Here is an 11853-nt window from a genome sequence, read left to right as displayed (position 1 = left end):
GGAAACTTTGTTGTTGCCCTATGATAGGATGAATCCTTTGCAAGTGCAACCACCTTTGATCCTTGCTGAGAGTGTACCTACTGAGCAGTACAAGCAAGCCCTGATGGAGAATCGCAGGTTGAAGGAGAAAGAGCAAGATGCCCAGATGGAGTTGTACAGAGCCAAAGCGGATAGGTTGAACCTGACTCATCAACTTAGAGACATCCAGAGTGTGGATGTTGGTGGAGTAAGGAGCAAGAAGAGATCTTATGAAGAGATGGAGAACTTGTTGAATGCAAAGCACCGAGAATGCTTGAGATTGCAGAGAGCTGAGGCCAGTTATCAGAAGAAGATCAGAGACTTGGAGAAACAACTCAGAGACAAAGATATCCAGTTGAAGAAGGAAGTAGACTTGAGACATGCATCAGAGAACCAACTTGGAGGAGAAGTTATGGAGCTCAGAAGACAATTGAAGGAGAAGCTCACTCCCTTGCCAGAATGTTCAGAGTGTGACCTGTTGATAGACCAGTGTCACTACTTGAAGACTCTCATTCCTGGAAGCCGTTTGTCTTAGCTTGTATTCCTGATGTTTATGTTCAGAATCACCCCCAGGCTTGTTGGGTGGGATTCATTGTTGTACTCTGGTTACTTGGATCTTTGAATCTTTGTTGTATGATCCTGTTGCTCTTATATATAGATGAGGTTGTTGGTTTCACTTTGAACTCATCACTCTTGTGTATGGTTGTTCCTGTGTTTCTGTGTTGTTCTTGTTGCAGGTTGCCATCTTTCGAAGATGAATTAGGCTCTTTGAATGCCTGAGAAATGAGCATATCATGTGCATCATATGCATTAGCATCATACTCATATCATTGTGCATAACAGGTGTTCTTGCTCGCGGCTTCTCACTCTGGTTCCTGTGTCAGGCAGGATAGCTGATCGAAGACCGCATCGCTACTCAACCAGACTGAATCATCAGAGAAGTATGGACCAGGTTCAGGCAGAACTAGCTGAGATGAGGGCGAACATGGCCCAGTTTATGACTATGATGCAGGGTGTTGTCCAAGGGCAAGAGGAGCTGCGTGCCTTAGCCCAAAGACAAGAGACCGTGATTCCGCAGTCCAACCGAGCGTCGCCGGTGGGCGTCCTAGTTCATGAGAATGTTAATGCTGCTGCTCCCGCCAACGGCTATGCTGTGGGTGATGAGTTAAGGGGGATCAGAATCAACGGACAGCCTCTTGCTGCAGAGACTGTCAATGCCAGAGCTATCCGGGCTCCGATTCGTCATCCTGCTCCGATTGTTGATAGACAAGAGGACATGTTCACACTGCTGAGTGAAGATGATGAAGTTGTAGGAAGAGTCGAGGAGAGGGATCATAAAGTTGATGCCCTTGCTGAGAAAATAAGAGCCATGGAATGTCAGAATTCCCTTGGGTTCGATGTGACCAACATGGGCCTGGTAGAGGGGTTGAGGATTCCCTACAAATTCAAGGCACCCTCTTTTGACAAGTATAACGGTACTTCTTGCCCTCGCACCCATGTGCAGGCTTATTATCGGAAAATCTCTGCTTACACTGACGACGAGAAAATGTGGATGTATTTTTTCCAGGATAGCTTATCTGGGGCTTCCTTGGATTGGTACATGGAGCTTAAGAGAGATTATATCCGTTGTTGGAGAGATCTGGGAGAGGCCTTCTTGAGGCAGTATAAACATAATATGGACATGGCGCCGAGCCGGACTCAGCTGCAGAGTCTTTGTCAGAAATCTGGCGAGAGCTTCAAGGAGTACGCCCAGAGGTGGCGTGAATTGGCTGCTAGAGTACAACCCCATATGCTGGAGAGGGAGTTAACTGACATGTTCATTGCTACTCTACAAGGTGTTTTCATGGACCGGATGGGAAGCTGCCCATTCGGTAGTTTTTCAGATGTGGTGATCTGCGGAGAGAGGACAGAAAGCCTGATTAAAGCTGGTAAAATTCAGGATGTGGGTTCCTCGTCGTCCAAGAAACCATTTGCTGGGGCACCTCGCCGGAGAGAGGGTGAAGCCAGTGTTGTGCAACATGGAAGGAGGATTGTGAACAGAAATCAATATCGCCAGGTTGCTGCTGTGACCATTCCAGCACCTCAACCTCGTCCACAACCGCAACAACAGAGAGTTCAACAACAACCGCCACAACAACAACAACAACAACGTCCGTATCAACCGAGGCAGAGGATGCCTGATCAACGTTTTGACCCATTACCGATGACCTATGCTGAGTTGCTACCTGAGTTGCTCAGACTAGGGTTTGTTGAGTTGAGAACTATGGCTCCGTTGACAAAAGTACCACCTGGGTATGATGCCAACGTGCGTTGTGACTTTCACTCTGGTGCGCCGGGACACCACATTGAAAACTGCAGGGCTTTTCATCATAAAGTCCAGGACCTAATTGACGCTAAAACTATCAATTTTGCTCCTGTGCCGAATGTTGTAAATAATCCTATGCCTCCGCATGGTGCACACAGAGTGAACAGTATTGAAGGGGTAGAAGCTGAAGATTTGGTTGTCAGTGTGGATGATGTTCAGACTTCTTTGTTTGTGGTAAAGGGCCGTTTATTGAATGGAGGTGTTTACCCGGGCTGTGATCAGGGCTGTGTTGATTGTGCCGAATCTGAGAACGGTTGTAATCAGTTGAAGGCTGGTATCCAGGGTTTGATGGATGAGGGTTGTTTGCAATTCAGTCGGGCTGTTAGAGATCGTGGGTCGGTGTCAACCGTCACTATCTACTTCAAACCGTCTGAAGGACGTCGCCAGAGGGTTGTTAGTGCACCTACAACAAGTGGTACCCCTGTTACCATCTCTGCTCCTGTAACCGTCAGTACTCCAACTACTATTGTTGCTCCGGTCAGAAGGGCTGTTGACAGTAGGGCTGTACCATGGAGATATGATAATGCTTACCACAGCAATCGAAGGGCTGAGAGTCAGGTCAGGCCAGTGAATCAAGCGCCTGTGACGATTGGTGTGCCCAGTAGAACTCATGTGGTTGTTAGTCCAGTTGTGGACAATGTCGGTGGGCCAGGAGGTTTTACCAGAAGTGGACGTTTGTTTGCTCCACAACCGTTAAGAGACAATAATGCCGAGGCACTTGCCAAAGCTAAGGGCAAACAGGCTGTGGTTGACGAAGAACCGGCTCAGAAGGAGGTGCCTGAGGGTTCGTTCGAGAAAGATGTGGAGGAGTTCATGAAAATAATTAAGAAAAGTGACTACAAAATTGTAGATCAACTGAATCAGACTCCGTCCAAAATTTCAATACTCTCATTGCTTCTGTGCTCTGAGGCACATCGTAACGCCCTGTTGAAGATGCTGAATCTGGCTTACGTGCCTTAAGAGATATCTGTCAACCAACTGGAGGGTGTGATTGCCAACGTGAGCACCAGGCATGGTTTAGGGTTCACTGACCTAGACTTGACGCCTGAGGGTCGTAATCATAACAAGGCCTTGCATATCACCATGGAGTGCAAGGGTGCTGTTTTGTCTCACGTACTGGTAGACACTGGCTCGTCGTCGAACGTGTTGCCCAAGCAGATTTTGAAGAAGATAGTTGTTGAAGGGGTTGTGCTTACTCCGAGTGACCTGATTGTTCGTGCATTCGACGGATCCAAACGTTCTGTTTTTGGTGAAGTCACCTTGCCTGTGAAGATAGGTCCGGAGGTTTTTGACATCATCTTCTATGTAATGGACATCCAGCCCGCTTACAATTGTTTGTTAGGGCATCCTTGGATTCACGCAGCTGGGGCAGTTTCGTCAACTCTCCACCAAAAGTTGAAATATGTCTGGAACGGTCAGATTGTGACCGTGTGCGGTGAAGAAGATATTCTGGTGAGTCACCTATCCTCTTTCAAATATGTAGAGGTGGATGGCGAGATCCATGAGACCTTGTGTCAGGCGTTCGAGACTGTTGCTCTCGAGAGGGTGGCTTTCGCTGATCAGAAAAAGCTGGGTGCCTCAATTGCATCTTATAAGCAGGCCAAGGAGGTTGTTGACTCTGCCAGAGCTGAAGGCTGGGGCAAGATGGTGGATTTGCCTGTCAAGGAGGACAAGTTTGGAATTGGCTATCAACCCTTGCAGGCGGAGCAGGGTGTGCAGACGGGTCCGAGTACCTTTACCAGCACTGGGCTGATGAATCACGGTGACGTCTTTGCGGCTAGTAGTGAAGATGGTGACAGTGATTGTGATCTCGACAACTGGGTTCGCCCGTGTGCACCAGGGGAGAAAATCAACAATTGGACGGCAAAAGATGTGGTCCAAGTTACTCTTCAAACGTAGTGGTTCATTGTAGGGCCTCAGCATGTTTTCAATGATTATCATTAATAAAGGACGTTTTGCAAACAATTTTGTGATCCCTGTCTTTCTATTTTTGTTTTTTTATTTTTCAAAAATAAAAATGGCAATGTTTTTGTTTTTTTTTGTGACTTTCTTGAACTCTTTTTCTAAAATAAAGCATTAAACATGCAGAAGTGATCTCACGGAATCCACTATGAACAGTTCTGTTATGGCTCAGTATGATTTCAATAATCCCATCTACCAAGCTGAAGAGGAGAGTGAGGAAGACTGTGAACTCCCTAAAGAACTGGTCAGATTGTTGAAGCAGGAGGAAAGGGTCATTCAACCTCATCAAGAGGAGTTGGAGATTGTTAATCCTGGTACTGAGGACGCCAAAAGAGATATCAAGATTGGGGCTGCTTTAGAGGACTCTATCAAGAGGAGGCTGATTGAAATGCTGAGAGAGTATGTGGAGATATTCGCCTGGTCGTATCAAGATATGCCTGGGTTGGATACTGATATTGTGGTGCATAGACTACCTCTCAGAGAAGATTGTCCTTCGGTCAAGCAGAAGCTTCGGAGAACGAGTCCTGATATGGCTGTTAAGATCAAGGAAGAGGTTCAGAAGCAGTTCGATGCTGGTTTCTTATCAGTGACAACTTACCCCCCATGGGTGGCCAACATCGTTCCAGTGCCGAAGAAGGATGGCAAAGTCAGAATGTGTGTCGGTTACCGGGATTTGAATAGAGCGAGTCCGAAAGATGATTTCCCATTACCTCACATTGATGTATTGGTTGATAATACGGCTCAATCCTCGGTTTTCTCTTTCATGGATGGTTTTTCTGGCTATAATTAGATTAAGATGGCGCCAGAAGACATGGAAAAGACGACATTCATTACACCGTGGGGCACGTTTTGCTATAAGGTGATGCCATTTGGGCTGAAGAATGTCGGTGCTAGCTATCAGAGGGCTATGACGACTCTCTTTCATGACATGATGCACAAAGAGATTGAAGTGTACGTGGATGATATGATTGTGAAGTCGCAGACAGAAGAGGAGCACCTGGTGAACTTGCAGAAGTTGTTTGACAGGTTGAGAAAGTTCAAACTGAGGCTGAATCCGAACAAGTGTACGTTTGGAGTTAGATCTGGGAAGCTGTTAGGCTTCATTGTCAGTGAGAAAGGGATTGAGGTTGATCCAGCAAAAGTCAAAGCTATTCAAGAAATGCCTGAACCAAAAAACAGAAAAGCAGGTTCGTGGGTTTTTAGGGAGATTGAACTACATTGCAAGGTTTGTATCTCACCTAACTGCCACGTGTGAACCGATATTCAAATTGCTTAGAAAGAATCAAGCAATCAGGTGGAATGATGATTGTCAGAAAGCTTTTGACAAGATAAAGGAGTATTTGCAGAAACCTCCAATCCTTATACCTCCAGTTCCAGGGAGACCTCTGATAATGTACCTGTCAGTGACTGAGAATTCGATGGGGTGTGTATTGGGACAGCATGACGAGTCTGGTCGAAAAGAGCATGCCATATACTACCTTAGCAAAAAGTTTACCAACTGTGAAATCAAATATTCACAACTCGAGAAAACTTGTTGTGCTTTGGCCTGGGCTGCTCGCCGACTGAGGCAGTATATGCTGAACCATACTACCTTGTTGATTTCTAAGATGGATCCAGTGAAGTACATCTTTGAGAAGCCGGCTCTCACCGGACGTGTTGCCCGTTGGCAGATGATTTTAACAGAATATGATATCCAGTACACGTCACAGAATGCCATCAAAGGTAGTATTCTGTCAGACTATCTCGCCGAGCAACCAATCGATGATTATCAGCCGATGATGTTTGAATTCCCTGATGAAGACATCATGTACCTGAAGATGAAAGATTGTGAAGAGCCTCTTGTCGAGGAAGGACCGGATCCTGATGACAAGTGGACACTGATGTTTGATGGGGCTGTGAATGTGAATGGTAACGGTGTTGGTGCAGTGCTTATCAATCCAAAGGGTGCTCATATACCTTTTTCTGCTAGATTGACTTTTGACGTCACCAACAACGAGGCTGAGTATGAGGCTTGTATCATGGGTATAGAAGAAGCCATTGATTTGAGAATCAAAACTCTTGACATTTATGGAGATTCCGCTCTAGTAATCAACCAGGTCAATGGAGATTGGAATACCAACCAGCCGCATTTGATTCCTTATAGAGATTACACCAGAAGAATACTGACGTTCTTCAAGAAGGTGAAGTTGTATCACGTCCCCCGGGATGAGAATCAGATGGCTGATGCCTTGGCTACTTTGTCTTCTATGATCAAAGTTCATTGGTGGAATCATGTGCCACATGTTGCGGTGAATCCACTCGAGAGGCATGCGTATGTGTTTGCAGCCGAGTCTGTTGTTGATGAGAAGCCGTGGTACTACGATATCAAGAACTTCCTCAAGAGCCAGGAGTATCCTGAAGGTGCGTCGAAGAATGACAAGAAAACCCTGAGAAGGCTAGCTGGAAGCTTTTATTTGAATCAGGATGATGTGTTGTACAAAAGAAACTTTGACATGGTTCTGCTCAGATGCGTGGATAGACACGAAGCAGGCATGTTGATGCAAGAAGTGCATGAGGGTTCGTTTGGTACCCATGCTAGTGGTCATGCAATGTCTAAAAAATTTTTGAGAGCCGGTTATTACTGGATGACTATGGAATCCGATTGTTTCAAATATGCTCGGAAATGCCATAAATGCCAGATCTATGCTGATAAGGTGCATGTACCACCAAGCCCTCTGAATGTCATGAATTCACCTTGGCCGTTTGCCATGTGGGGCATTGATATGATTGGGAAGATTGAGCCTACTGCTTCGAATGGACATCGCTTCATCTTGGTTGCGATTGATTACTTCACCAAGTGGGTGGAAGCAGCTTCCTATGCTAATGTTACCAAACAAGTGGTTGCCCGGTTTATCAAGAAAGAAATCATCTGTCGTTATGGGGTTCCTGAGAGAATCATCACTGACAATGGTTCGAATCTCAACAACAAGATGATGAAAGAGCTTTGCAAAGATTTCAAAATTGAACATCACAATTCTTCTCCTTACAGACCGAAGATGAATGGTGTTGTAGAGGCGGCAAATAAGAATATCAAGAAGATTGTGCAGAAGATGGTCGTGACGTACAAGGATTGGCATGAGATGCTGCCTTTCGCTTTGCACGGGTACCGTACCTCAGTACGTACGTCGACCGGGGCAACCCCATACTCCCTCGTGTATGGTATGGAAGCTGTCCTACCTGTTGAAGTGGAGATCCCTTCTCTGAGAGTCTTGCTAGATGTCAAGCTTGACGAAGCTGAGTGGATTCGAACAAGGTTTAATGAGTTAAGCCTTATCGAAGAGAGACGGCTAGCAGCTGTGTGCCACGGGCAGTTGTATCAGAGAAGGATGAAGAGAGCCTTTGATCAGAAAGTGCGTCCTCGAAGCTATCAGACTGGTGATCTAGTTTTGAAGAGGATCCTTCCTCCCGGTACAGATAACAGGGGCAAGTGGACTCCTAATTACGAAGGTCCATATATTGTGAAGAAGGTTTTCTCCGGTGGAGCCTTGATGCTTACAACTATGGATGGTGAAGATTTTCCGTCCCCTGTTAACTCAGATGTAGTCAAAAAATACTTCGCATAAATTGACCCGCTGGACAAAAAGGATAAAAGAGTCCAGGCAAAAAAGGGCATCCCGGCGAACCAAAAAAACAGAAAGAAAAGGTTCGGGCAAAAATTAAGGATAAAATGAAAAGAATTTGTACACCCGGTAAGGCGAAAACCCGCAAGGGCGGCTTAGGCAAAAATGGGTATCCCGGTGGATTGAAAACCCGAAAGGGAGATCCAGGCAAAAGAGGGATTAAAGCGAAGACTACAGTCTGAGTTATCTGTGCTTCATCGCGCTTCGTCGTCTGCCATCTCGAAAGATGTGATCGGTCCAGTCATTCTTCTCAGAAAGCAAGGAACTCGGGAGGAAAACTGATGATCTGTGAGTTATAACAGAATTGGGAAATAGTGGATGTCGTGTTCACATTGCCATTAGGATAGATTTTTCCTTTTGTGCGCAATTACCTCTTTCTAGGAATTGCTTCCCGATGTATTCGCCTTTTCAGGCCCATTTTTCAATCAATAAAAGTCGTTATTCAGATAAATAGCTCTCTTGTTTTTATTTTTACTGTTTTGTTTGCAAAAATGTCCGAATTTTTGATAAACATTGCATATAAAAACATGAAGGTTAAACAATAACGTGCAGAAAGATACAACATTTGAAAATCATTTTGAATGTTGAGGACACTTGAGCGTATCTCGTCCATGCAACCCCTGGGGCATGTTTGTTGAGCTGTTTTGCAGGTGGTCATCGGTGAGGACAATTCCCCAGTAGATATTTCCCCAGTTGAGTTCCCAGCTGAGTTTGAAGTTGGATTATCCCCACTGAGTCGGAAGGATGTTGTATCTCCAGCGGAGGTATCAATGGAGTCGCTCTATTCCCCAGCAGTCTGGTTTGAAGTATTGTTATCCCCAGCGTGGTCGTGAGCGTTTGTTCCCAGCAGGGTTGTGGATGTTATCTCCAGCGTAGTCTGGTATACTCTCCCCACCAGAGTTATTGCTCTTCCTCAGCAGAGTGGTGAATGCCTGTCCCCGTCAGGATTGTGAAGTTTTTCCCTAGCAGATCTCCCGAGCAGAGGTTTGTGTTGATGGTTTTCCCCAGCAGGTTTCCCGAGTGGATCAGTCAGTAAAAATTATCTCCAGCAGAATTTATCCTACCTATGGATTGGCAGCTCTCCCCAGTGAAGTCGCCTTGTGTAGTTCCTCAGCAAAGTCGCATTGTTTGTTCCCCAAGTGAAGTCCCCGAGTGGATTGGGATCCTGTCCCCAGCAACAGTTTTATTTTTCTCCAGCCTGAGTGAGAAGTCGGTGCTCTCCCCGCAGAGCATTCCCCAAGCAGGGTCTCCCCACAGAGTTGGAGTATATGATCAGTTGGCTCCCCAGCCGGAGTTCATCGTTTTGCATTTGGCATGTAGTAATCATTGCATCCTCAAATCGCGTAGCATTTCCATTCAATATGGAGCATTACGCCATGGAAAAATTCAGACATATGCATTCATGTGTTGAAACCCACTCAGACCGTATCCCCGGCAGAGGCGGATCATTGTTTAACACCTGTACAGCACGCTTGCTACAGTTGCTCCTGACAGCATTCAGGATTGATATCCCCAGAGAGGTTTATTTCCTCACCCGTTCGTCAACGGAAAGCTTGATTCTCCCCAGTGAGATCCCCAGCAAGTGTTTAGCCTTGCCTTGGCATATTGAAAATGTCGTTCTTGAGATACCGGTAAGTGTCATGTTTTGCACCCGCGTGTGTTCTTTTTTGGTGTCAGTAAACACCATTGTTTCGGTGTCGGTAAACATCGAGTCCCATTCCAGTCATCGGTAAATGTCTGGTCGTCCCTTTTATTGATGTCGGTAAACATCATCTTTCGATGTGCGTAACATTTATCCTTTCCCCAGGTCATCCGTTGATGTCTGGTCACCTCTCCGTTGGTGTCGATAAACGTTGAGTTTTTCCTATTCGTCCGTTGACGTATAGTTGTACCCTTCCCCAGTGAGCTACCTCTCCGTTGGTTTCGATAAACGTCGAGTTTTTCCTAGTTGTCCGTTGACATCTAGTTATATTTTCCCCACAGGTCATCCGTTGATTTCTGTTCACCTCTCCGTTGGTTTCGATAAACGTTGAGTTTTTCCCAATCGTCCGTTGACGTTTGTTTGTGATTAGATTTTCCCCAGTAGGGTCTCCTTCTCCGTTGGTGTCGATAAACGTCGAGCTTCTCCCTTTCGTCCGTTGACGTCTGGTCGAGTCTTCCCATTCATCCGTTGATGTCTGGTCTCCTTCTCTGTTGGTGTCGATAAACGTCGAGCTTCTCCTTCTCCATTGGTGTCGATAAACGTCGAGCTTCTCCCTTTCGTCCGTTGACGTCTGGTCGAGTATTTCCCATGCATCCGTTGATGTCTAGTCACCTCTCCGTTGGTTTTGGTAAACGTCGAGTTTTTCCTAGTTGTCCGTTGACATCTAGATGTATTTCTTTTCCATTCATCCGTTGATGTCTGGTTACCTCTCCGTTGGTTTCGATAAACGTTGAGTTTTTCCCATTCGTCCGTTGACGTATGGTTGTATCTCTTTCTTCCCATTCATCCGTTGATGTCTGGACACCTCTCCGTTGGTTTCGATAAACGTTGAGTTTTTCCCATTCGTCCGTTGACGTATGGTTGTATCTATTTCTTCCCATTCATCCGTTGATGTCTGGACACCTCTCCGTTGGTTTCGATAAACGTTGAGTTTTTCCCATTTGTCCGTTGACGTATGGTTGTATCTCTTTCTTCCCATTCATCCGTTGATGTCTGGACACCTCTCCGTTGGTTTCGGTAAACGTCGAGTTTTTCCTAGTCGTCCGTTGACGTCTGGTTGTGATTTCTATTCCCATTCATCATCTTTCGATGTCTGGATGTGACTGTACCTTTGAAAAAAAATCAAAATCCCCAGTAATAAATATCAGATCCAGTTGAAGTTGCAGTTGGTGAACTTTCTTTTCTTGGATCCCCGCAGAGTGCAAATTTCTACGGTTCTTCGGTATTCAATCCCTGTTTACCCTGAAGGTCTGACAGTCGTTGCTCTCATCCGTTCGGGTTCCCAGTTGATTGAATAGGGGCAGCTGTAGCACCTCAAATTTGCACCTCCCATTTTGTGCATACATTTTCATTTTAGGTCATTAACATTTGCGTTGTTCATTGCATAGTCTACCAAGTCATCAGTCAAGACTGGTCAGGAGATCCAGTTGTGCAAGCAAGCAAGTGCATTTTCTATGGAAGAAAAGCCCTAGGGTTGGTTCAATGAGTTCATATGATTCAAGGATCATTTTGAAGTGATTTTGTCAAGCATTGAAGGCTCAAAGCTCATCAGTCAGTGATCAATTCATCTGAAATCCTAGAAAGTCAACAAAAGTCAAATGTCAGTTCAACCATGGATTTGAAGGTGGGAGATGGTTAGAGAGGCCTCATTCATGTCCATACAAGTCTCATTTGACATTTCAAACATCAACATTGAAGGATTTGAGGTCAGATGAAAAATTTCCAAAAATAGTAAGTGACCTGTAATTTGAAATTGCCAAAAATGGAAAGGTTTTCTCCTCAAGATTACATCATCAAGCAAGCTTCAAATGAAATTTTGTCCAGCATGAAAGTTGAAGATCTTTCTCTCCCATTTCCAAAAAGTCCAAGATCATGAACTTCTCATGTGTGGTTGAAAAGATATGGATCAATCATGGCCAAGTGAATTTGAACTTCAAACATGCATAACTTTTTAACCATAAGGCCAAATGAAGTGGTTCTTTTTGCAACATTCATGTCTTGACATGCACTATCCAAAACATGCATCATATGCCATGCATTCCCATCACAAAAATATTTGGTTTTTTCATTTGAATTTTGGAGGGAAAGTTATAATTTGAATTTGGCTCATTGTTTTCACATGGCAACACTTGCATTAGCTTCAAAAT

General features: G+C 45.1%; 1 protein-coding gene across 1 annotated transcript in view; it reads left to right on the top strand.

The window, feature by feature from the left end:
* The first annotated feature begins 2458 nt into the window (after positions 1–2458).
* Positions 2459–11853, top strand: part of LOC127101922 (uncharacterized) — a 44145-nt gene continuing 34750 nt past the window's right edge. Inside the window, exons 1-2 of the mRNA XM_051039348.1 lie at positions 2459–2657; positions 2760–2941. Of these exons, the coding sequence (XP_050895305.1) occupies positions 2459–2657; positions 2760–2941 (381 nt within the window). The remainder of the gene's footprint in view (positions 2658–2759; positions 2942–11853) is intronic.

This window comes from Lathyrus oleraceus, chromosome 1, assembly GCF_024323335.1.
Source record: "Lathyrus oleraceus cultivar Zhongwan6 chromosome 1, CAAS_Psat_ZW6_1.0, whole genome shotgun sequence".
Classification (NCBI taxonomy): domain Eukaryota; kingdom Viridiplantae; phylum Streptophyta; class Magnoliopsida; order Fabales; family Fabaceae; genus Lathyrus; species Lathyrus oleraceus.
The sequence above is the reverse complement of the archived record's forward strand: the minus strand, read 5'-3'. Positions and strand labels throughout refer to the sequence as shown.